Source organism: Canis lupus, chromosome 12, assembly GCF_048164855.1.
Source record: "Canis lupus baileyi chromosome 12, mCanLup2.hap1, whole genome shotgun sequence".
Classification (NCBI taxonomy): Eukaryota; Metazoa; Chordata; class Mammalia; order Carnivora; family Canidae; genus Canis; species Canis lupus.
Window position 1 is genome coordinate 8,738,380 of NC_132849.1, and position 27,627 is coordinate 8,766,006.

Consider the following 27,627-nt stretch of genomic DNA (forward strand, 5'->3'; position numbering starts at 1 on the left):
TGAAATATGAAGTTTATCTGATTTGGAACCTAGAGACCTTTCTATCCTTGCTTTAATTAAATGAATAAGAAATGGTGGCAGTGCAGGATCTATTACAGGGGCTGTGGTGAAGTGGATTTCCTTCATCCCTGCCTGAGCCTACGTCATGAAGCCAAGCCAGCCACATGGCTTTTAGTGTTGCTAAAAGGAACTGAACCGAGATATAATGGAAGTACAGACTATTCTTGGCTTGCTTTAAAGATTTCCTAATTTAACAGTATAATTATGTTCATGTAGGATTTCTTTCCCTCCTCTCTTTTCACCACACAGGCAAAGATTGCCACGCAGAAGCATGGTGGAACTGTGGGCCTGCTCACATACCCAGTGCTCCAGGCAGCGGACATCCTGTTATACAAGTAAGAAGCACAGTGCACCCCTGGTCTTATATGTACTTGTGCTGGCAAGAGAGCTTTTGAACCTATCCCCAAAAGATTTGGTTCGCGAGGAAGGGGGATATGGAAAAGATTGTGTGAATCAGCTTGCATCTATTACCCAGTCACAGGCACAAAATTATAGAAGTATGTTTTACTGTGAAACTAGTAACATTAAGGACTATCATGTACATAGCACTTACTATGTGTTGAAAATTGTTATAAGTGCCTGACAGACATTAGCCCATTTAACCTTCACAACAGCTTTGTAAAAGTTGAACGGTTATAACGCCCACTTTACAGATGAGAAAATTAAGGCACAGAGTGGTTAACAACTTGCCCAAAGTCACATGTAGCTAGCTAGCAAAGCTTGGACTTAGGATTTGAGCGTAGAAAGTTTTTGTACTCTTAACCATTATGTAAAGTTTATTCCCTGGGAATAAACTTTAAGGCCTTTAAGTGTTGATTTCTCAGATAATCTAGATTCTAAAGCAAGGCTGTTTACTAGAACTTGCCTGCAATTATGGAAATGAATCTGTGCTTCCCAAGACCTTAGCTGCTAGCCATGTTGACAGAAGAACTGAATTTTAAATTGTATTTAACCATTTAAATGGAAATAGCCACCTGGGACTGGTGGCTACTGTATTGGATCAGCAGTAGAGAGCAAGTTTTTCCACATGATATAGGATGCCCTACTCTTCCTGGACCCATAATCCATCTCATCAGCCAATGCTGTCCTTTACAGGTTTCAAATCCTGCAACCAGAGGATGCTGAGGCCTGCCCTCTCTGTACTGCTGGCCGGGGCTTCTGATCCCATCCCTTTCCCAGTTCTTCCCTGCCATCCCCATATCACCTCCCTTGGTACCCTTAGTTGGCCTTCTAGAGATAAAGTTTCTCAGTTAATATGTATGCCTAGCTGAGCCTTGCTGCTATGAAGGCTTCTGAGGAAAAGGAGAAACTATGTCAGTCTGTTTTTCCCATAAAGCCTTGACCCTGTGAAAGCTATTCTTCTCTAGGAAAACTAGAATTCTTTGCATGTAAATATGATAATAGCATGGAGATAACCATATACCTTGTATAAACCCAGAGTCCTCGTGCCATTATGATGGAAACAGCCAGAAGAACAACTGCTTAGCTTCAGAAATCAGGAATGCCCTTTAATACACGTAGACTATCTTTAAGTCTGATTAAAACACATACATAAGGATTGTGTGTTGTTTGTTGTATTAACTTGAGTGCTGGATTCCTAGCAGCATTTATTACTTATAGTTAAGTAACTTTTGACTTATCCTGGGAAATCTATGACACTTTTCTCCAGAGTAGCAAATGAAAGACTAATAAAGGTCTCATATAGGGACGCCTGGGTGCCTCAGCAGTTGAGCATCTGCCTTCGGCTCAGGTCGTGATCCCAGGGTCCTGGGATCGAGTCCCACATTGGGCTCCCCGCAGGGAGCCTGCCTCTCCCTCTGCCTGTGTCTCTGCCTCTCTCTCTCTGTGTGTCTCTCATAAATAAATAAAAATCTAAAAAAAAAAATCTTTGTAAAAAATAATTTTTCTTAGGTCTCATATATTTCCCAGCAAAGTAGCATGTTTTCTTAGCTGTAAAATGGGAATAATAATTATCCTGCACAAGATTATTAAAAGATTAAAATGAAATATGAGCCAGGCAGTGCTGTGACTGGGAGCTGTCACTTAGTCTTGACTAGTGACGATTGTCTTTAATGATCATAGTCTTATGTCAAATTCCACTTTCAAGGGGGACTTCTTTATAGAAGCAAAGGCTGAGGTTTTTTAGCACCAGGATACAGAGGCATATGAGCACAGCAGATTTTCTTAACAGTTCAAGAGCTGTAATGCAAGAGTCCTCTAAGCTCAGGGCCATGAAAAAGACTAAAATTGAGCGAGTGATTGCCCTCTTTGTGATACCATGGAGCACAGAGTGGGGAGGTACTTTGCTGGGGCTCTCCTTCAATCCCCTACCTTTACACACGGCCCAGTGAGGGTAAGCAATTTACCCAAAGCTGCACAGCCAGTCAGTGGACATTGGAGCATCAGAGTATGGTTATGGTCTCCTGAGGCCTGTGCTGACCTTCCTTAAGGAGCCAGTATTTACGTTAGGGGGCAAGATCATCACGTAGACAACCAAGACAATACAAGATCATATGTGCAACAGTGATGACGAATTTCTTTTTTAGCAATTGCCCAAGATACAATTGGCAGAATGGTAAAATCCTACAGTTTATTTTATCTATAAAGTAGGAGCTAATGGGACATAGCTCAAGGGGTTATTAAATTATGTACGAATTGGTATCACCTAGCATATGCTCAATACAAATGTTTCGAGAGCACAAGCAACATTTTAAAAGGCTGGCATTGGCAAAAGTAGCTCCAGATCCCCAAATCTGACACATATTCTGTCTGTTTTCAAGCCAGGCCTGAGGTTGTGAATGTCTTCTCATACAGATAATAGTAATTATTTCAAATGTGGCTCGTAAACCGGAAGAACTTTAAGTAGCTTCCTGACTCACCCTGCCCTGACATCAGCAGGTCTCACAGTTAGTTTATGCTCCCAAGGATAAGAAGTGTCTTTCCAACCTCAGTTACCCCCTAGCCAACTCCCAGAAAGCAAAGAAATTCTCATACTATTAATATTCCTTCTTTAACTCTTACTGATCCACTTGGTGGTTAGCAAATATACTAAAAATGCCATGAAATACCTTTCTTTTTCCTATTTTGTGAAAGGAAGTCTATGGTAGCAGATTGTTATCTATCCCCATTAGGTTTCTGATATTTTACAAATAATTTGTTAAACAGAGAAAAGTTATTTAAAGTATTAAAACTGGGTAATTCTGTACATTCAAGATGACTGCTTCTACCTTAGCCTAGCAACTGTTTACCTGCAATGTCATAATCACTACATGGAATAGACAACTACATGCTCCTTTTCAAGAGAAGCAACCCTATATTTGGCTCTATCTTGTCTTAGGCCAGACCTCTCTCTTGCCACTGACTACACATGCTCTAGCTCATAGGCTCTGATCCTTTGGGTTCTTTCCTCCTGCCTCCACCTTCAGACTGCCGCCATAGGTGCTGTTGCCATACCACATGTATCTCACATTTCCTGGGCATGCATGTAATTTGGATCACTAAAAAGCATGCAGACAAGTACAGTAAAATCAGTTCTGGTTTACTGCAGCATTTATCCTGCAAACCTGCATTCTTATCTGTTTCACTATGCTTCCTCCCAAGCTTAGAAATGTCTAACTGCTTCATAATAAGTAGCAGAGGTAGGACTCAAACCCAGGTCTGATTTTTAGCCTGTACCATTGTTTTCCCTATAACACAGCTCAAGCACTTGGAGTATTTTTTGTTTGGTCTTGTTTTAGATAGTTCTGGATTTTGGAAAAGGTCATAGCCAGAATGTGTGTGAATATTACTCATAAATATAAATAGATACAAAAGAGCAACTTAGATGGATTTAAAAAACATTCATATTTTCTCCCTCTGGCACATCTATATGTGGCCTCTTCATGAAATGTTGATGCAAAGCATGTATAGATTTCATGCTTCTTTTGTCAAAATCAGCATTAGAATAAATGGTACATGGTGGGCTAGAGAATAAACATGAGGGAAGGGAATGTAAGGAGCCTTCCAGATAGATGTATGAAAGATTTATTTCATTGTTTTGGTAGAACTTGGTATGAAACCCAGGAATGGAAAGCTGGAGCCATCTTAAACTTGAGAAGATAATAAAATAGCAGATATTTGAAAAGAGATAACATACTCAACAATAGCATTTGCTCCAAGTTTTTATTTTACATCTGCTTTATTTTTTTGAATATCCAACTTTAAATACCTGGCTGGCTATATATTAAGTAAATGTTTCTCTCTCACTTTCTCTCTCTTTACACATACACACAGTTTTTATTAACATACAGCAAATACATGTTAAGTACCTATAATGCTGCTAATCCAGAGAAAAGCACTACTATGCATGGACTTCTGGCAAAGAGAATGAAAGAATTAATGTGAGATGAGCATTATATTAAATAATGTGAGATGAGTTGCCAGTGCCACACACTAGCTGCTACACACATATTATCTGTTCCGATTCTTTGAACAGCTCTGCAAGATAGGTAAGTGATATAATCCCCATTTTGCAGATAAAGAAATGAAGTTTTAGAGAGGTACTACTAAATCTGCTCAAGTAGAGATGGGAGCGATTACCTGGGCTAGTCATTTTCTCTTTCTTGAGAACTCAAATGGAGAACTATGGGAAGGGGTAAGAGGACAGTGAAAGCAAAAGAGACCTCAGGAACTGTGAGTAAGCAGAACCAAAGCCAACCAAAAGCAGAGTATAGAGAGAACTTCATACTTGGTAATTCCAGAGAAGAGGGAAGTCAGCCGTAATGTCTGAGGATCAGACCATTCATTGAGGACAATTGAGATAATCAGTTCCTAATACTGACACAGACTGCCCCCATAGGTGCCGTTGCCATACCACATGTATCCCACATGAGACCTCTGGTTCTTGAATTACATCCTTCCTCTGTGAGGCCAATCTGTACCAAATTTTTATGAGATTCTGAAAGCTGCTGGCCAAACCTTATTCCAGCCATCTGCCGCCATCCACGTACTCACCAATAACTGCCAAACAGTAGTGTCTTCCCTTTCTCTCACTTTCCAGCTCTGGGGCAAGTGCTACAGTAAACCAGAAGCCTATGGAAATGTGGTTTCCAAGCTGCTAACCCCTGGAAATCAAGAAATAGCATAGACAAGAGAGGATGGTGCTGAGATGTCAACAGATAATCCAGGACACCCTCCTGAAAGCAATGGGAAGCTCTTTGTGATTTTCAGGGCAAAGTGAGATGACCCGATTTATACGTTTAAAAGTGACTGATTAAAATATTGAAAATGACTTGCAGGGGGACAAGAGCAACTGGGGCAGTCTATTCAGAGGTTCTTTCACTGGTCTGCTTGGACCATGATGGAGTTAGCGAAGATGATGACAGTAGGCAAATGTAGGAGACTTCAGGAGCTAAAATGGATAGAGTTTGATAATGAATTGGATGGGTATGAGAAGGAGGTCTCAGGTGACCCCACATTTCAGACTTATGCAGGTGAATTGATGGTGTTGCCATTCATGGAGATCAGGAACACTGAAAGAGGATTAGCCAGAAGAACTTATAGCTTTCTATGGTGTTTTCTCTCCTCTTGGAGGCTATAACTCCCTAGAGGGTAAAAACCATCACTGTATCTCTCACAGGACCCAGCACCAGGTCATGCACATCATAGGTGTTCAGGAAACAGTTCCTAAATTAGAGAGTCGTTACAGCATATCTAATAAGCAGCCAGTGACAGTGAATTCACCCTTCATGAAATGAAAAATGACACCAAACTCCACTCTATCCAAGCTGGTTAAAGGCAGCACTGAAAACTCACAAACACAGCCAAAGTAGGGGGGGAAATAAGAGAACCGATGTCTGTAAGCAGATATATGTAGGTAATGATTATTCATCTGGACACTAATTCTGCCAGAGACTGGGGTGGATCCCAAGTAAACGTGGATACAAGGAACCAAGCAGAAGAAAAAAATGGGTTAGTCACCAAAGAAGAAGATCAGAGCCATTATTATGTGACAGAAGTTATAACACAAGTATGAAAGGCTTTTGTTTTAAGTTGTGTCTAAGGAAGAAGCACAGTGGATAAGAAAAAAGAAAGAAAAAAGAAACAGAAAGAAAGGAGAGAAAAAATAAAAAAAGAAAATGGGGGAAAGGAGGAGATATTAATATGGATATCATTATGTAGGGTATAAATTTTAAAAGAGTGGCTCTAAATTATTTGAAGTGAAAGGAAGACGATGAGGAGAGAGGTTGAAAATGTGAAGAGAATAAGGCCCATAAGTGAGCAGAATCAAAGACAGGTTGAATTCATGTAAAGTGTAAACTCAGTGGATGAGAAGTAGGGGCCAAGATAAATTATAGGAGGTGAAAAGAGCAGCAGGAGCAGAGGGAGGAAAGACTAGAAACAAACAAACTAAAATCAGATGAAAAAGCCAAGTGGAGCAATAAGACCAGGTGAAAAAAATTAAAATGTTTTAATCCCTTTTTTTAAAAAAAGCAAAACCTCACAGAACTGTAAGAAGAGAGGCAAGGATTTCACAGAAAACAAAGACGCACGCAGAGTCATTATGAAAACTAAATGTGTTTTCTGTTTAGTTTGGTTGCTTTGTGGATCTGGAACCATTTTGACATGTGGAAATATTCATTTTGATGTGCCTAAAGTGTATTGATTATGGTAATTGTTTTTTCTGTGTTAGCTGCAGTCCATTGTGATTTCCTATGGGCTACTGTAATTGCTTTTTAACCTGCCCTGTTGGCTAATTTGGTTTGGGGGAATCAAAGTGACCTCTGCACGTCAGCCTCACTAGAATCACAAGGCAGGAGTAGCAAAGTCCAGTCAAAGGAGAGAGACTTAGAAAGGTGGGTTTTGCACCTATACCTCAGAAACGAGCGCATGTGGGCTTATGGGCACTGAGGGAAACATAAAAAGGAATATTTTTGGTTTTACCACTTATGAAGCCAGTGAATTCCTGACCAGGCTGTGTGGAAGAGAGCAATGGACAAAGCCCTAACAATTATTATGTTGAATTTCCTAAATCCATGTATGCCTTTAGACGAAGAGAAACCACTTTCTGATCTATTGTCATGGCCTCTACACTTTGCTTTTCCATTCGTTATTCTGTCTCTGTTCTTCTTACATGAAAGGGGTTCTCAGAATCTCTATGAAGTGCTATTTCTATTTGGGGATTTCTATTTGACGTGCTATTTCTAATCAGATATGTGAACCGTCAAAAATGTGTTCTATCTATATCTGGATCACTACCCATATCTGCAACTATCTCTGAGATTATATATTAGTATTTATATTTGTGGTACCAATCACCTATCAAAAAAGGAAAATGATCCTGATTTGAAAAAAGTCGTAATGTACCTCACATTGATGTCCCTGATAATATCACTTTTTACCATTTTGTCCATATCAGGTCAGATGTTAATGAATATATATTATATCAATACCTTATGTATATTGAGCTTTGCTGTCAAGTACTATGCTTGGTTATCTCATTTAATCTTCAAAACAATCATATGAGGTAAGCACCATTATGACCCCCCAATTACAGACAGAGGCTCGGGAAAGTATGAAGCTTGGCTCAGGTAACTGACCTCGTAGCTGGTAGAGCTGTGATATAAACTCAGGTAGTCTGACTTCTGAGTCCGTGCTCTTATCTTCTATACTGATGATGAACTGATTTTATTATTATTTTTCTCTATATGGGTTGTAGTGTCCTCCTCTTAAGATCATTCATTTATTCTATAAATATTTACACTTGATCTTAGCCAAAGGGTCAAGAAGTATTACTTACTCACTGAATGAGCTCTTCATACATGCCAGGCAACTCTAGTAGGTATTAGAAATATATTGAAAAACATAACAGACAAGCTCTCAAAAACGTATTTTTTAGCAGTAGGGAAAACAACATACAATTAAATAAACAAATACAATAAAATGATTAAAAAAAATAAAATGATTAGATTAGGATTAATATTATAAAGAAAATAAATAGGATATGTGGAAAAGAATAAAAGCGAGGGGTCCCTAGTCAGAAGAGCATGCAACTCTTGATCTTGGGGTTGTGAGTTCAAGCCCCACGTTGTGGGTAGAGAATACTTAGGGGAAAAAAAATCAAAAAAAAGGGAAGAATAAGAGGGAGAAACCAACTTTGAAAAGAATGCTTGGGGAAGGCTTCTCTAAGGAAGTAATATTTGTCTAGACCAGAAACAAAGGAGTCAGGCTGCAGGAGCTAAGGGAGGAACATTCTAGTAGAATAGAGAAAAGTTGGCTCTGTGTTCAACAGAGCCAAACTCTGCCTTAGATGTTTGCCCTGTAAGCTCTCCAGGATACATGATTTCACTTTCTGTCTTTATAGTCTAGCAGCAGGAGAGTCAATAGTTTATCACTGGTTCATTTCAATGTTCTAATGCAGTTTCAGTGTTCTTTCTTACATTTAATAGGAAAAAATTGAAAATCACTTCTACTATTTCTGATCTTATTAACAACATCTTAGTGCATTTCCTTCAAATCAATTTTTTAAGCTAATTATCTCTTATTTGCAATCCATGTACAAGGCTCTTGACTCCAAATTTTGCATGCATTATTATATTCTCTCTTCAAACCACTCCAGGAGTAGGCAATTTCTTTTAAAGGGGAAAAACTATCATAAGATGTTAAATGACTTGTCCAGGAACATGCACCTGGTATGTGGCAGAGCAGGAATCTGACCCTAGAACTGCCTGACATGAGTCCCGCTCTAACCACCATGGCTTCTCCTTCTGTGTGAGTGTAGGTTATATGTATTCCCCCCCTAAAATTATATCCTAGTGTTTTTGTCTTACATTTTTCTATATCATTAAATATTTATTATTTTTCTTGATTCCTTGTTTTCTGTGTAATGCTGTATCTATTGAGTTTTCTTTCTTTTTATCTATTCCAATGATTCAGAAGGTGTGCTTTCTGTTTTTAATTCCAGTGGTGATCACTTTTAAACAAAGACCAGCCATTGAGGCTATTTATTCAGAGCTTGCTATCTCAAGGAAACCTCCACCATACCTTGCATTTCCCATGTCACAGAGACTTGAAGGCAGACAGAGACTTGAAGGCAGAGAGGCTTTGTAGTGATGAAAAGGAAGATTCAAGAGTGCTCTGATTTGAGGTTGTTGCCACAGGGAAGCTAGAGGCTGGCTAACTAGAAGTGGGCCTCTTCTGTGATTAGTTTGAGGAGTATGGTTGACATTCCCTGGTTGGTCCTGAGTTGGAGGAAGTGAGGACAAAGAGTCACGGCATTGGCGCTCATGAATGGAGTCTTGAGCATTCTGGGCCAGTTGTTGCAGAAGTGGTAGTTGGCTTCCTGGGCTGGAGGCTCCAGAGGTTTGGATCAAGTTTTGTGGTCATATCTGATTTGGCCATTGTCTGCTTGTCTCTCACTTTGCAAAAATATTCGAGTCTTTTGTTAATCATTCTAGGTAAAAAATGATTATCACGTGGTACAAGGGGTTATCAATCATACTTTTAGACTCTCAGTCTTTAGACACACTCACAATCCTTTTTGATTATGTTAGCTAACCTGGAATTTTCAACAGACTCTTGTTATAAATGGATCAATTTTAGATTACATTATTTTCTATTGCAGATTGTAACCTAAATTTAGACTTTATGTTTTTAGTGTTTACAGCAAGTCTTTATTCTTCTGCATCTCTGCTTTTGAGTTCTTGGAGCCTTAGATTTGATTCAGAATTTTTTCTAGTCCTTTGCATACCTGAGAATTTCGTTCTCTTCAACCTGCCTCATCTGTAAAAAAGGATTAAGTACAATAATAATGCATAAAATATGCTTAGCAAAATGTATATCATGAGGGAAGTGTTCAAATGCTATTGGCCACTGGACTGTGCTCCTCATTTTGATTTTTTTTAAAGACTTATTTATTTATTTATTTATTTATTTATTTATTTATTTATTTATGATGGACAGAGAGAGAGAGAGAGGCAGAGACACAGGAGGAGGGAGAACAGGCTCCATGCCAGGAGCCCAATGTGGGATTCGATCCCGGGACTCCAGGATCGCGCCCTGGGCCAAAGGCAGGCGCCAAACTGCTGAGCCACCCAGGGATCCCCCATTTTGATTTTTTTAAAAGATTTTATTTATTCATGAGAGACACACAGAGAAAGGCAGAGACACAGGCAGAGGGAGAAGCAGGCTCCCTGCAGGGAGCCTGTTGCAGGACTCGATCCCAGGACCCCGGAATCACGCCCTGAGCCAAAGGCAGATGCTCAGCCACTGAGCCACTGAGGTGTCCCTCATCATCATTTTTATATTTCACACAGAAAAAGACAGCTTGGCTAGGTTTTCAATACCTTTTTCTACCAACCCTTGTAAACATTGTTCCGTTTTAATTAACCTGATTTTTCTTATTTTTGCTTTTATTTTCTTACTGTGCATATAGGGCTTTTTCTTTAACTTTGTAATTCAGAGATTTCCCTGGATCATGTTCTGTTGTGAGTCTAGTGTTTTCTCCTGAAATATGTTGTGCCTCTTCAGTGTATACACAGTGTATACACTCCATTTTGTTTACCTACTCATTTTTTTCAATTCCATTGAGTTCCCTTCATGTTTAGGTTGTTGCTTCTGTTCCACAGGCCTGCTGGCTTCCAGCAGAGGACAGGTCCTCCCACCTGACATTTGCTTGTTGCATTTCTCTCTTTTTTTCCCTCCCACCGGAGCTCTTGAAGAGCTTCAAGTTTCTCACCCACATCACTGATATGACCTGTCCCTTGGATTTCACTCCTTACTGCTCCTGATTCTTCTATTTTGTGTTTGGTTTTCTTTATTTCCTCGACTCACTTTCTTTTCATTTTATCAGTTTTCTGTCACCAACTATGTTTTTCTCCATTTTGTGGCTTCTTGCTTTTCTTTTGTGACAGCCATGCCTTTTTGAATCCTATTGAGTTAACCAAGCAATTTTCTTTAAAATACAAAACAAAACATTCAGGTTCCTGTAAAATGAACTTTTATAGGTGCCTGATCTTCCTCAGAGTCTAAAGGGTAAAGTTCCCCTTCCTTTGTTTCACAGTATTTTTTCATTGGCCCCATATTGGGCTCTTTTACCTGTTTGCTTGATTTTTTATGTTGGGTTTTTAAAATCCATATCGGAACAAGCAAACAGTTTTCAAATCATTATTCTGCCAGTAGACAGAATCTGCGAAATGCCTTTGTGTGCACCTTCTGTCTACTTAGATACTAGTTGAAGTCCCTGCCCAGAATCTACCAGGAGGGCAGAGTGGTGTGTCCAAGTGCAGGTACCAGTCAGCTAGGTTAGGACCACTGGTCTGAGGTATTTCTCCTGCTACCTGTCTGGCTCTCTCACTCTCAGAACAGAGGTATTACATGATAAAGAGCAGTCACCGGATTACCCTGCTCCCATGTCATCGTTGCATCCTGCTCAGGCCTTCACCTTCCACACTTTGCTTTTTCGTTTGACACCTATTCCTTGAGTGTCATCCGTCCCGAGCCAGAATATGTTCTGGGTCGTAGATAGGGTAGTGGACGAGACAAACAAGTCCCTGCTCTTACAGAGCTCTTGTTCCCATTCTTGTGAGGATGGTATGCCCCGTGACTAGCCCCTGCTGCTTCCAATGCCTGTGTAGCTACCTTCTGTTGCCAGGAACCAATGTCTAAAGAATCAGGCTGATGAAGAGAGAAGGATCAGTGTCACCTTGGCCACTTGGAGGGACCCTGGCTGCTGGGATGTGCCCTCATCTCCAGCTGGGATAGGTTTCCAGCAACAGGGGCACTTGCTCTAACTCCACAACACAAGAAGCTTAACCAGCGGTTCTTTTCATTCAGCTCTGCTGATCCTCACAGTTCACGAAAAGTTCTTCTCAAATTGTGTCTTTAGTTTTGACTCTTGCTTCTAGTTTTCAGTTGTTTATATTTTCTTTGTCTTCATGGGTATTTTAGTAAGAAATTGAGATAGATTATCTCGGATTACAGTTCCAACCCAGAATGTTGATTCTTCACTGTTGAGTTTGGGAGTAAATAGGGGATATCTAATTCCAATATTTATCAGGAAAGCAGAGATACAGTCCCAACCCTTCAGAGAGTTAGCAGAGCTAGAGACAGAGCCTTAGGATCATCAGAGGGGAAGGGACATGTAGATCCCCATATGAAAGCTGATGAGCACTCCAGTGGTGGGAGAGAACCAGAGAGCCAATGTTTTTAGAAATATCGACATTTAGGGGACAGAGGGGGAAAAATAAGCCAACATATTGCTCTCTGTTGATTCTGTTTCTTTTTTACTCTCTTGTAAGAGTAAATTTACACATAAGTAAATAAATATTCATCAGGTCTTAATTTTCCACTTTGCCAAATAGATGATCGTGGGCTTCCCCCACCCCCCACAAACTGTTCCTTTTTGGGGCCAAGCTACAGAGAAGTTGGAATCAGAGTCAGGTAATGAGTGAACCTCTAGTTACATGGACATTGCATCTTATGCACCTTTTTTTTTTTTTTTTTTTTGGCCTGAACTCACAACCCTGAGATCAAGACCTGAGCTGAGATCAAGAGTCAGATGCTTGGGGTACCCAGGTGGCTGTTGGTTAGGTCTCCATTCTTGGTTTCAGGTCAGGTCGTGAGGTCGAGCCCTGCCTTGGGCTCCTTGTTCAGTGGAGCGTCTGCTTAAAGATTCTCTCCTTTTGCCCATCTCCTGCTCATGCTCGTGTCCTCTCTTACTCTCAAATGAATAAATAAATCTTAAAAAAAAAAAAAAAAGATTGGATGCTTAACTGACTGGGCCACCCACGTGCCTTTTGAACACATTTCTGAAGTATAATATACCATTTTAGAATTATATTCCCTACATAGCTACCATAATTTGAAAGCTTACCAGATTTTAGATACCGTGCTAAGCACTATACATGAATTGTCTCATTTCATCTCCACAGCAACAATATGGGGTAAATACTCCCAATTTAATTTACCCAAAGTCACACAAAGCGAGAGTGGCAGAGTCAGGATTTAAAGCCTATCCCATGAACGGGAATAGAAGGGAAGGGAGAAGAAATGGGTAGGAAATATCAGAAAGGGAGACAGAACATGAAGACTCCTAACTCTGGAAAATGAACTAGGGGTGGTGGAAGGGGAGGAGGGCAGGGGGTGGGGGTGAATGGGTGACGGGCACTGAGGGGGGCACTTGACGGGATGAGCACTGGATGTTATTCTGTATGTTGGCAAATTGAACACCAATAAAAAATAAATTTATTATTAAAAAATAAAATAAAATATCATATGAGTTTAAAATACAAAAATAAATAAATAAATAAATAAATAAATAAATAAATAAATAAATAAAGCCTATCCCCAAAGCCTGTGCTCTTAAATGAGTGCTATACTGCATCACTCTCTCTTTCTCTTTCTCTTTCTCTTTCTTCTCTTTCTCTTTTTCTTTCTCTCTCTCTCTCTCTCTCACACACACACACACACACACACAGCAGGGACATTACTAGTGTTCAGAGATTTTTTTTTTTTAATAAATAAAATGTGTTACTTCCATGCAAAAGTGTCAAAGAGTTGCTTTCAAACCTATTGCTTACTCTAAACTTAAACATTTATCAGCATTTCTTTTGGAAATATAGTCAGAATTATTTTAGAACACAAATATTAGTTTCATTAGCTAATAATCATAACCTGCTTTTGACCAGAAAGTACCAAACATGCATTCACCAGATTCATCTCCACAGGATTTCTGGGTTATTGTAAAAAATATTTTTTTTTACTTGTTTCACTCGAGTCAAAATTTCCCCCTATATGATTATTCAAAAGAATCTGCAATAAAATCATATAAATTCCTTATGCTTCTGAAACTATAGGACAGGGATGTTCTTGTGCAGCTATTAGAAAGTTCTATTAATGAAGACCACATAGAAACATGGGAAACATGTTAACATAAAAGATGGTATGCATATTATACTGCATACATATTATACTGCAGTTAGTAAAAATATGCATCCACATAGACAAGAACAAAGACTGGAAAGCACTTTGCAAAATTAAAAATAATTGCAAAATAATGAAGGATATTGCAAGTTTTTTCAAAATGTTCTGCAGTGTTTTACTATATTAAAATACCTAGTCTAGGGCAGCCCAGGTGGCTCAGAGGTTTAGCACTGCCTTCAGCCCCGGGCAGATCCCAGAGATCCAGGATCGAGTCCCATGTCGGGCTCCCTGTATGGAGCCTGCTTCTCCCTCTGCCTGTGTCCCTGCCTCTCTCTCTCTCTCACTCTCTATCTGTCTCTCATGAATAGATAAATAAAATATTTTTAAAAAATAGCTAGTCTATATGTAGGCAGCTTTATTAAGTTGACCAGTAGCCTGCAGACAGTAATTCAGAGGGGAAATAAGATCTCCACTGTTTTTTTGAGAACCACTACTTAACCACTGGGGTAGAAGGTTTTCCTCTCTATAACAACAACAAAAAAATAATTGTCCTTTTCTGGGGCTGTTTTGAAAAGTTGTTATTTTTCCACTCACAATATACAACTATCTCTCTCCCCAGTAATGAAGTTTTTCTCTTCAAGACTTCTCTGCAGGGACTCCTGGGTGGCTCAGTGGTTGAGCATTTACCTTTGGCTCAGGGCATGATCCCCCAGTCCTGGGATCGAGTCCCACATCAGGCTCCCTGCATGAAGCCTCCTTCTCCCTCTGCCTATGTCTCTGCCACTTTCTCTGTGTCTCTCATGAATAAATAAATAAAATCTTAAAAAAAAAAACAAGACTTCTCTGTAATGGTTAATTCTACCCTTGTTTGATATATCTCATAGTGATCCAACACTGCAACTTTTATATGTGGGATTAAAATAACTATAAATAAAGTTCCCATGTTCTGATGTTTTTGTCTCACATATTTATCTTTCAATAAAATATTATAGGAGAAAATTCAGGTCTCTTTGTTCTTTTTCCCTGACCTATTCCCTTCCCTCCTCTTCTGGAGGCAGCTACAATCATGGATTTGTGGAGGAGCTTCCAGTATGTTATGATATTTATATATGCAGCTGTAAACAATGTATTTTCATACATACTTTTCAGATTTATGTGGCAGTGTACTCTACATGCTTTCTACAACTTGGTTTTTTTCATTCAACATTTTTTTTGAGATCTGTCTACATTGTACCAATAGATATGTTCATTTCTTTTAAATTCCCTGCAGCATATTAATTGTGCTGTGATTGCCACGTACTAGAAGACAAAGGAGCATATTCCAGAAAGATCTTGTTACTCCCTGTATGACAGGGAGGAAAAAACTCTTGCCTGAAGAACTTTCTGCCATCTTTTATTTGAAGAGTGGGGTGGAATGGCTTTCAAGTGTGAGCACAAGCTCTGAAGTAAAAAGCATCTGGTCAAGGCTAGAATAATATGTACTGACTGGGTAAGGGGAATGAAGAGTGGTTTTAAAATACAATTATGCTTAGAGCATATGCTATTTAAGATACCATTCCTCCCTCCCAGCAAGATCCTGTCACATTGGTGTTGAAGGCTGTATTCCTCTGCTATGGAAGAAACAGAACTACAGTAGACAAATGTCTCTTTGGCATTTGTCTGATACATAGATAAAGACTTGGGTCTCAACATCCCCTCTGTAGTTGGTGAACATTTGTTGAACACCAACAATGAAATAGGCACAGGAAATGCAGCTGCTTGCAATATCATTTCAGTATAAGCAGGAGCCTTGCTGAGTTTTTCTGTCTTTTATTAAAGGTCCACACACGTTCCTGTCGGGGAGGATCAAGTCCAGCACATGGAGCTCGTTCAGGATCTAGCACAAGGGTTTAATAAGAAGTATGGAGAGGTCTTCCCCGTGCCCAGGTCCATTCTAAGTAAGTAACAAACATAGGACTCTTGAATCAGGCTAGGTTTCCCCAAGACAGGACTGGATAATGGACTGAGGCTTGGGATGTCCTTGGGACCAAACTTGGCTTTCTTGTGGACAGGCTTCAGAATCTGGAACTAGAATCTCTCATCTTTCTCTATAATGTGGGACAGGTAGACCTCGTTAGATTATTGAATAAAATGGCCAAAAAATTTGAAAAGTATGGGAAAGACTAAAAATGAAAAATAATCAAATTCATTAAGTTACATAATATATAAATTATATAATACTTTATATTGAAACATGGGAAAGACTAACAATGAAAAATAGTTGAATTCACTAAATTACATAATACCTATATATATACATATATATTTGGTAAATTATATAATATTGAAATGTATATAAGAGAAAGACTAAAAATGAATAATCATTTTCATTATAAATCATTATATATAATTTACCAATTATATATATGTAGCAAATTATGTTATACTTTATTTTGATTATATATTAATAAATTAATGTATGACTATTTCATGTTACATATTAATATATTAAGATATATAATACTTTATAATGGATTATATGTTCTCTCTATATATATATCCTTCCCTATTTTATGAACGGGAAAACTAAGACTTGGCAAGGCTAATTTTGCATCTAAGTCATATATCAAGTTAGTGGCAAAGCTCTTCTGATTCCAAAGCCAGTTGACCTTCACAAGAAAAGAAAACCATAAGAGAGAAAAACTGCTGAATATTGAGCTAGAAAAAACAAGAGGGAATTGATCATTCTCACACTCTTCCTTCTTAAATGCACAACGTTGATGGAATAGACAATCCCCCCACTGGATCTGAAACCTCACCAGCATCTATGAGGCTATACTAGTTTGGAATCTTCTTGAGGAAAGAATCTGTGCATCTGTATCAACATTTTGGTAGCAATGTAGATTTGTGGCAGGGGCAGAGATCACTGAGCCTAAGCCCTGTCCATCTTTAAGAAGCTGACAGCATTTTATAGGAGTAGAACAGTATACTGGATCCAGTATAACTGATACTGGACCCAGTAGCGGTTCAGCAGCATAAGGCAAGTATAAATTTCTAAGCTATTCCAGTGGTTCACACAAACAAAAAATAGGCCTTCCTTGCATTGAAAATCAAGCCTCTTTTAGCAATAAGTAATATTTTACTGTTTTTGCCTATTAGTATTTTACCTATTTCAACTTGATATGTTTCTGCAATAGCCATAAAACAGGCAATTATTAATAACGCTGATTTATAAAGCACAGCTTAACATCTTGATTCTATCACAGCAATAACCAAGTCACTTCTGTGTGTGTGCATGTGCGTGTGAGTGTTACTGTATACTTATACAACTATGGATAAAGAAATGAAGGGATTGCCACAGATTGTTAAAATTTGTTAGGGGCAGGAAGAACAGTAGTTGTGGGCAGAGGGTGATTAGCTAATAGGGATGAGCAGAGAGGAAAGAGAGAGGAAGAGGAAAGAAATAGATCAGACTTTTTAAAAAGGCATGCATGGCTAATACAGTATGATTGATACAATTTCATTTGTGAAGATTATAAATTTTATATTCATATAAGCATTAAAAGATGCATGAAAATGTGATCAATCCAATGTTAACAGTTTTATTACATATTTCAGGTGATCTTTATTTTCATGTATATATATATATATATATATATATATATATATATATATATGGCTTGAATTTTTCACAGGGGGTATTTGCTATTTATATATATACTCAGATAAAAATAATAAAGTCATGTAGCAAGAAATAACAAGTGTTGGTGAGGATGTGGAGAGAAAGGAACCCTTGTGCCCTAATGGCGGGAATGCAAACTGGTGCAGCCATGGTGGAAAACAGTGTGGAGGTTCCTCAAAAAATTAAAAATAGAAATATCATATGATTCAATAATTATACTCTTGGGTATTTATGCAAAGAAAACGAAAACACTAATTCAAAAAGATATATGCACCCCTGTGTTTACTGCAGCATTATTTATAATAGCCAAGACATGGAAGGAACCCAAATGCCCATCATTGGGTGATGCATAGGGAGATGTGGTATTTATATGTAATGGATGCTGCTCGACCATAAAAAAGGATGAAACTGTGTCATTTGAGACAATGTGGGTGGACCTAGAGGGTATCATGCTAAGTGAGATAAGTCAGACCGAGAAAGACAAATACCATACAATTTCATTCATAAATGGAATCTTAAAAAAAATGAATAAACAAAAAGCAACATCAGACTTATAAATACAGAGAACAAACTGATGGTTGCCAGAGGGAAAGAAAAAGGAGCTTGGCAAAATGGATGAAGGGAAGGGGGAAGTATGGACTTCCAGTTATGGAATGAAGAAGTCACAGAGAAGAAAGACACAGTATGAGGAATATAGTCAGATATGGCAGTAGTGTTGTAGGGGACAGATGGTAGTTACACACTTGTGAACATAGCATAATGTAAAAGTTTGCCAAATCACTGTGTTGAACACTGCTATTGGTGTAACACTTTGTGTCAGCCATACTCATTTATTTATTTTTTTTATATTTTATTTATTTATGATAGACATAGATAGAGAGGCAGAGACACAGGCAGAGGGAGAGACAGGCTCCATGCCGGGAGCCCGATATGGGACTCGATCCCAGGGCTCTAGGATCCCGCCCTGGGCCAAAGACAGGCGCTAAACTCCTGAGCCACCCAGGGATCCCTTTATTATTTATAATAATAAAGTCATGTGGTCCTCTTGACACTTTTTAAGATCTAGACCCTGACATTCCTGGTGTGATGTTTTCTTATTTTGTAATTGTCTTCTGGTTTGGGTTTTGGTGTGTGTATGTTGGCATCTTTCCCTAGCATCCATGAAGAAGGTGAAATCTCTCCGTGACCCTTCTGCCAAGATGTCAAAATCGGACCCTGATAAACTGGCCACCGTCAGGATAACAGACAGTCCAGAGGAGATCGTGCAGAAATTCCGCAAGGCTGTGACAGACTTCACATCAGAGGTGACCTATGAGCCAGCCCGGCGAGCCGGGGTCTCTAACCTGGTGGCCATTCACGCAGCAGTGGTCGGTGTCCCTGTGGAGGAAGCACTCCAGCACAGCGCAGGCCTGGACACTGCTCGCTACAAGCTGCTGGTGGCCGATGCCGTGATTCAGAAATTTGCTCCGATTAAGAGTGAAATTGAAAAACTTAAGACAGACAGGGGCCACTTAGAGAAGGTCTTACAGGTTGGGTCAGCAAAAGCTAGGGAATTAGCCCATCCTGTGTGCCAGGAGGTGAAGAAATTGGTGGGGCTTCTGTAGGAAGCAAGGCTTTTATGACTTATGGCCTGTGCACGCCAATAAAGGCAGCCTTCCTCACAAATGAAAAATGATGGCTTGGGGACATTTAATTTTGGTTCACCTGGCTTCATTTGAATATTGAATATTGGCTTCATTTGATAAATAAGGATTTGTAACCTTCAAATAGAGTGGTGTTCTAAATCCCATCAGCAAAATGCTGTGACCAAAAATAATAGAGAGAAGGCATGACTATCTGAATCCTCAATTATTTGAGGCACACTCCTTACCCTGAATTTAGGTATATGAATGTGATTGAGGTGAGCGGTAGTTCAAACTCTCCTGCTCCACTGACTGAGCCGGCCAGGTGCCCCTCTGTCCCAACCCTCTTAAAAAGTAAGACGGAGATTCTTAGACTTCTAATCCTTGGGATGCCATTTGGACCAATTTGTATTGAAATCAACTTATAAAAATAAGTTGATTATTATAGCTCCTTTGTCACTGAGATAGTACCTGCCTAAATGCATTTAAGCTGCTTTACTTGTTCCCAACAAGACCACACTGACTGTCCCAATAAGTATTGTTTTGTTCAATTCAGAAATACATGATATAGTCTTCTGAGACGGTTGATTATTTCAAATCGATTGACATGTTAGAACCCAGGTTCCTGGATTCTGTTTGCAGTAAGTACTTCTTTGCCTCTGCCTCTAGTTCAACATCACCAGCCCTTGGGAAATATATGAGGGGACTTTGCCATTTTCCACCCCTGCCCTGAGGAAAGCGAGGCTCAGGGTGTGCAGTATCACTCAGTAAGAAGCAAGTCCAAGATTAAAACTTTCACTCCTTAAAGAGCAGTGTCTTTTTCATCAGCACAGAACCGTAAAAGGCAATATGTATGAGACTCCAAACATTCTTATTTTGAAGGTGAATACTCGAAATATAAGACCTGAACTATGGACACTGTTTATATCAGTAACTCAACCAATAGCCGCCTGCTTTAAATACGGATTTCGCCAACCTTGGTCGTATTTGCTCCTTTAGGATCTCCAAGGCAGGTCCTAAGTTCTGTGTCCTATGCTTGAGGCAGAGACACTTCACAAAGTATATTTTACCAGCCTACAATAGTAGTGAGGCCTGACACATCAGATTTTCCTGATGAGTGGAAGCTTCTCACCTTCCCTCTACCTCAGCCTTTCTGAGTAATAACGAGTCACTCTCTAAAACCTAGCTTCTTTGCACTTCCTGAATATGGAAATGACAATCCTGACTTACCACACCAGGACCTGTTAGCAAGCTTGATTTTGTAAAAGAAGTTGCTTATAAGTTTTTGTTTTGTTTTGTTTTGTTTTGGTCAGTGGGTACCATGATCAACTTTTATACATAAGAGACTAGTATGTGGGGAAAATAATTTTTTAAAAAGATTTATTCATTTGTTTAAAGGAGAGAGAGCAGGGGGAGGGGTAGAAGGAGAGGGAGAAGGAGAGAATCTCAAGCAGGCTCCCTTCTGAGCACAGAGCCCCATGCAAGGCTCGATCCAACAACCCTGAGATCATGAGTCCTATGCTTAACTGACTGAGCCACCCAGGCATCCCACAAAGAATTTTTCTTCATGTATCTTTAGAGAAAAAAGCAGAGTAGTCCTTTTATCATAACAGATATAAATACACAAAACACTGCATCCCAGAATCCACTCCAGGTACAAATCCTTTTTTGGATCTTTTCTTGGAATGTGGTGTGTATAGTCCTAGGGCCTCTTTTGGCATATTTTCTCCAAGGCTTCTTTTTTTTTTTTTTACTTTAAAAGGAACCATAGTAAGAAAACTGGAAAATGACAAAATTAAAGATGGATCTATCAAACCAATTGTTTGTGAGTGTTTTTTGTTGTTGTTTTGTTTTGTTTTTATCCACTTGTCACATCTGCCATCCATAGAACTAAAGGTACCATAGAAAGAATTCTGAGGAGAAAAACTAGGAGACTTGTGATGACTTCCAAAGAACAAAGCCCTCACATGTGAGGGTGGGCTTGAGACCATCCTGTTCATGTTATCTTTGCAAGTGACTTGAGGGCTCATCGAATGCAAAATCCACACCCATGATTGAGAGATGTGTCAGTGATCTCAGAAGTTGATAAATGAGCTAAAATAAGAACCTAGATGTCTTTTCACTCCTTTCCACCTACCATTTAAGGCCTCAGCACAATCTTTTCATCAAGATGAAGAATCAGACAGAAATCTAACTTGTGGCTCATCTCAAATGGTGATTTTATTTATTTATTTTGAGATTTATTTATTTATTCATGAGAGACACACAGAGAGAGGCAGAAGGAGAATCAGCCTCCCCATGGGGAGCCTGATGTGGGACTCCATCCTAGGACCCTGAGATCAAAACCTGAGCCAAAGACAGATGCTCAGCCACTGAGCCACCCAGGCGCCCCTCAAAAGGTGATTTTTTTTTTATTGGAGTTCAATTTGCCAACATATAGCATAACACCCAGTGCTCATCCCGTCAAGTGCCCCCCTCAGTGCCCGTCACCCAGCCACCCACACCCCCTGCCCACCTCCCCTTCCACCATCCCTAGTTCGTTTCCCAGAGTTAGGAGTCTCTCACGTTCTGTATCCCTTTCTGTTATTTCCCACTCATTTTTTCTCCTTTCCCCTTTATTCCCTTTCACTATTTTTTATATTCCCCAAATGAATGAGACCATATAATGTTTGTCCTTGTCCGATTGACTTATTTCACTCAGCATAATACCCTCCAGTTTGAAGCAAATGGTGGATATTTGTTGTTTCTAATGGCTGAGTAATATTCCATTTATACATAGACCACATCTTCTTTATCCATTCATCTTTTGATGGACACTGAGGCTTCTTCCACAGTTTGGCTGTCGTGGACATTGCTGCTAGAAACATCGGGGTGCGGTGTCCCAGTGTTTCATTGCATCTGTATCTTTGGGGTAAATCCCCAGCAGTGCAATTGCTGTGTCGTAGGGCAGGTCTATTTTTAACTCTTTGAGGAACCTCCACACAGTTTTCCAGAGTGGCTGCACCAGTTCACATTCCCACCAACAGTGTAAGAGGGTTCCCTTTTCTCCACATCCCCTCCAACATTTGTGGTTTCCTGCCTTGTTAATTCTCCCCATTCTCACTGGTGTGAGGTGGTATCTCATTGTGGTTAGGATTTGTATTTCCCTGATGGCAAGTGATGCAGAGCATTTTCTCATGTGTGTGTTGGCCATGTCTAGGTCTTCCTCTGTGAGATTTCTGTTCATGTCTTTTGCCCATTTCATGATTCGATTGTTAGTTTCTTTGGTGTTGAGTTTAATAAGTTCTTTATAGATTTTGGAAACTAGCCCTTTATCTGATACATCATTTGCAAATATCTTCTCCCATTCTGCAGGTTGTCTTTTAGTTTTGTTGACTGTATCCTTTGCTGTGCAAAAGCTTCTTATCTTGATGAAGTCCCAATAGTTCATTTTTGCTCTTGTTTCTCTTGCCTTCGTAGATGTATCTTGCAAGAAGTTACTGTGGCCGAGTTCAAAAAGGGTGTTGTCTGTGTTCTCCTCTAGGATTTTGATGGGCTCTTGTCTCACATTAAGATCTTTCATCCGTTTTGAGTTTATCTTTGTGTATGGTGTAAGAGAATGGTCTAGTTTCATTCTTCTGCATGTGGATGTCCAATTTTCCCAGCACCATTTATTGAAGAGATTCTCTTTTTTCCAGTGGATAGTCTTTCCCCTTTGTCGAATATTAGTTTACCATAAAGTTGAGGGTCCACTTCTGGATTCTCTAGTCTGTTCCATTGATCTATGTGTCTGTTTTTGTGCCAGTACCACACTGTCTTGATGACCACAGCTCTGTAGTACAACCTGAAATCTGGCATTGTGATGCCCCTAGCTATGGTTTTCTTTTTTAATATTCCCCTGGGTATTCAGGGTCTTTCCTGATTCCACACAAATCTTAAGATGATTTGTTCCAACTCTCTGAAGAAAGTCCATGGTATTTTGATAGGGATTGTATTAAATGTGTAAATTGCCCTGGGTAGCATGGACATTTTCACAATATTAATTCTTCCAATCCATGAGCATGGGTATTTTTCCATCTCTTTGTGTCTTCCTCCATTTCTTTCAGAAGTGTTCTGTAGTTTTTAGGGTATAGATCCTTTACCTCCTTTACCTAGGTTGATTCCTAGGTATCTTATGCTTTTGGGTGCAATTGTAAATGGGATTGACTCCTTAATTTCTCTTTCTTCAGTCTCATTGTTAGTGTATAGAAATGCCACTGATTTCTGGGCATTGATTTTGTATCCTGCCACACTGCCGAATTGCTGTATGAGTTCTAGCAATCTTGGGGTGGAGTCTTTTGGGTTTTCTTTTTTTTTTTTTTTTTTTTTTTTTTTTTTTTTTTTTGCTATTTGATATTTTTATTTTTTTTATTTTTTTTTATTTTTTTTTTGCTTGATTTTTCATTTTTATTTTTTTTTATTATTTTTTTAATTTATTTTTTATTGGTGTTCAATTTACTAACATACAGAATAACACCCAGTGCCCGTCACCCATTCACTCCCACCCCCCGCCCTCCTCCCCTTCTACCACCCCTAGTTTCTTTTGGGTTTTCTATGTACAGTATCATGTCATCTGCGAAGAGGGAGAGTTTGACTTCTTCTTTGCCAATTTGAATGCCTTTTATTTCTTTTTGTTGTCTGATTGCTGAGGCTAGGGCTTCTAGTACTGTGTTGAATAGCAGTGGTGAGAGTGGGCATCCCTGTCGTGTTCCTGATCTTAGGGGAAAGGCTCCCAGTGTTTCCCCATTGAGAATGATATTTGCTGTGGGCTTTTTGTAGATGGCTTTTAAGATGCTAAGGAATGTTCCCTCTATCCCTACACTCTGAAAAGGTGATTTTAATTGTCATTTTCCATGTGTTTTGTGGAGAGTTGAAATGATGAAAAATATTTCGCATGGCAGTAATACGGGCCAGGTAAGTTGGTGTTCTGCAGCTCTACTGACTGACAAACCCCATTTCAAACCTGCTATGACAGACTGTCACATGGAACATATGGGTGTATCTTGTCCTGCGTAGGTACCTCATGAATATTTATCAGATTAGTGCTGGAAAATGGGCTAGAGATGTCTATTAAAGTGTGGGTTGTTTTTCAGAAACCTTAAAGGTGCTAATCCTGAAACACAAAGTAACACTATTGAGTCATTACATGTGTCAGGTACCATACCAAGTGTCTTAGAACAGTGTTTTCCCCAGTGTAGTTCCCTGACCTGCAGCATGAGCACCACTGGGCAAATTCTCTGGCTCTCCCCCAGACCTACCTGATCAGAAATGTGGGGGATGAACCCAGCAATCTGTGTCTTAACAACCTTCAGGTGATTCTGATGCATAATAAACACGTATAGGTCAGGGCTCTCCATGGACAGTGCTTCAACTGGAGGGTTCATGAAGACGTTGAAAGGATTAGTTGAGAATGGCAGACCATGTAGTTCCCCAAACAATACTTCAATAATAAGAGCTAGCATGCACTTGCTCTACACAGAGCATTCTGTGTGTTTATATGCAATATCTCATTTAATACTTATATCAGGCTATAAAATAGGAACGATTAGTGCTACTTTTCAAGTAGGTAAACAAAGATTGAGCAGTTTGCATAAAGTCCCACATTGATTATTACTGTCTAGTATCTCCTAGTTAGGAAACCATTGATACTAGTGTGCCCAAGGGAATGGTCTGCCCCTTTTTGACTAGTCTAGATTCTTCTTGCAGCACTTGTGATCCCCTCCTGTGTGTCCCATGACCTTAGTCCTCACTTTTCCCTTCTTGGCTCCCTCCTTCCTACCTGAGCTGCTTGCTTCAGTACTGCAATTATTCCCCCAAAGTTATTCATTTGTACACATAGCACAGTCTAGTTTGCTGTCTCCTGCAGCCTTTATTCTCCTCCAGTTCATGCTGTCAAGTGCTGTGTGCCCGTTACTAGTTCAAGAGGGTGACTGTGCCATGTGGCAGTTCTTAGTCTCTTTCTCTTTAACATGACAACTCTGTTCTCTGCATTTTCCCTGTGTGACTAACATTCCCTTTTCACTCTGTCAACCAGGAGGGACTTTTGAAATTTCTTTGGCTTGGAAGAGACTATTCCTTCCTGAAATTGAGCTGAAAATAGATTGCCTATCACTTTCATGTCACTTTTCCAAGTACCCCCATAGGCAGAACAACCTGGAGGCTTTACTGTTCACCATTTAAGTTCTCCTATGTTAACTTCCAATGATTCTGTTCTATTGGCCAGGCAGGAATTATGTTCTTTTTCTAGGAAGGAAACAGGTTCAGAGGGCTGGTGACTTATCCTCAAGTATCTAGTTCAGTATTGTGACAAATGTCTATGTCGGGCTTCTTTGGTGAAAGGTACAGAGGACACATGATTTGCCAATAGGTTAGAGGAGGACAGGCAGAGGTACTAGCTGGCAAATGCTAAGCATGGGAATGAAAGATTAACAAAGATGTTTAGGGAAAAAATAAAATAGATATATGATAGGAGAAGGGACTTTCCAGACAGAAACTAGGTCACAGAAACATGAAAGCATTAAGGGAAAAGCAGATCCACACAGTATGTGACAAAATGAGAATGGAAATACTAGGTTATACCATATGAAATTGCCAATATTTGATATTTTTTTGCCAAAAAACTGGCACTTCAGTGTGGATCAACCTAATTTATCGAATGAACAACACTTTGTCAAGCGCCTGTTTCAGAGGCACCATCAAAGCACCAAGAATTAGAAATGAAATGCAGTCTCAAGAAATGTCTCTTGGAGATGAACATGGAAAGCCAGTGGGAGGTAGAATAGGAACCACAACAAAAGTCTTCTGGGTCTTGTTCCTCTCTTGGACATATGCCATTGACTATGGCACTAGATCTTAATTATTTGAAATATGGCTTCTGAGTGTCATACTCAGTGGCTCTGAAAGGAACAGAATATTTAGTATTTTTAAAAAAAGATTGTATTTATTTATTCATGAGAGACACACAGAGAGAGGCAGAAACATAGGCAGAGGGAGAAGCAGGCTCCATGCAGGAGGCCCCATGCAGGACTCAATCCCAGGACCTCGGGATGACGCCTGAGCCAAAGGCAGACACTCAACCGCTGAGCCACCCAGGCATCCCGAATATTTAGTATTTGATATAACCATGTTGGCTCTATGGGATGCAAACTTTTTTTATGCCCCTCACATCCCTACCCACATACACACATGGTAAATCAGGCTGACACTCATCATTCTCTAAAAGTTTCTGTAAAGCACTTGATGTGACTTTAAATGACTCTATTTAGAATAAACTGATCTTATTTTACATAGTCATTGTCTTATCATATCTACCTTAATCCCTTTTTCAAATAAGATTTTATTATACAGGCTTCCTTGGAGGAAAGCCATGTCCCATCTTTTATCTGTGAATGCGGGATGAAAAAGTACATGTACCTGGCATTTACCCCCAGGTCACCCCACAGTAACCTGTCCACAGAAAACCCCACTGAAAGCAACTGTCACTTCAAATAAATAGATTATCCAGAGTTTCCTGAGTTTATAGCAGCCTCTCCCCCCCAAAAAGAGGAACTCCTATAATAATTTTTTAAAAACCAAACATTGTGTGGCTAGTTCAGACATGACCAAGGGAACCAAACCTGGGATAAGGTGTTCCCACTTAGAACAAGACACCCAGTGAGCAAGAAGGGTGTTATTCATTAGCAGGATTCCAGAAGAAAGTTCTTATACTAAAAGGGGAGATGAGTCCTCATGGGAATTCAAAGTCGCAAACTTGTTTTATGATGGATTCCCCTCCTGGGAATTAGCAAATAGTGGGCTTTCTGAAGTTGCTAGTTCCTCCATTGTTTTTCCTGCATCAGCCACTATCATGACTTCCATGCCATTCTTGCACTTTCTATAGATTCATATTCTTTTGAGGGAAGCACATTATATTTGATGTACTGGTATATTGACATGACATGTCAAGGTAAACAGAAAAGTTTCTACCTTTTGATCCATTTAAATCCCAAAGTAACAGCCTCTGTATTAAGCATAAATGCTTCCCTACCTCCCATCTCCCACCCCCAGAAAAAAATATGTACAGATACACAAAGAACGCTTACTGTACCTATGATTCAGGTTTTTTATCACTTTATATGTGGATTTGCCATAAAGTTGTGGCAGAGACTCCTAACTGTGCCCCAGTATCTAGTCTCTCTTTCCTTTTTAGTAATGGAATCCTCTCCCTTAGTTGTAGCAGAGAACATGGTGCCAGGTAGGGACTACATTTGCCAGTCTACCCTTCCGCAAGCCATGGTTCTATAAGTTTGTTCTAGCCCCTGGGATAAAAGCAAAAGTGATGAGCAATTTCCAAGACATCTTTTTTAAAGGAAGTTGTTTCCCCTCTCT

The 27,627-nt window shown here is 39.5% G+C and overlaps 1 protein-coding gene across 4 annotated transcripts in view; it reads left to right on the forward strand.

Annotated features, from left to right (window-relative positions):
• Positions 1-21,061, forward strand: part of WARS2 (tryptophanyl tRNA synthetase 2, mitochondrial) — a 94,943-nt gene extending 73,882 nt beyond the window's left edge. For all 4 annotated transcript variants that reach the window (XM_072769582.1, XM_072769583.1, XM_072769585.1 and 1 more), the window contains 3 exons: positions 310-395; positions 15,778-15,896; positions 18,776-21,061. In XM_072769582.1, the coding sequence (XP_072625683.1) occupies positions 310-395; positions 15,778-15,896; positions 18,776-19,224 (654 nt within the window). In that variant the 3' untranslated portion in view covers positions 19,225-21,061. The remainder of the gene's footprint in view (positions 1-309; positions 396-15,777; positions 15,897-18,775) is intronic.
• The last annotated feature ends 6,566 nt before the right edge of the window (positions 21,062-27,627 follow it).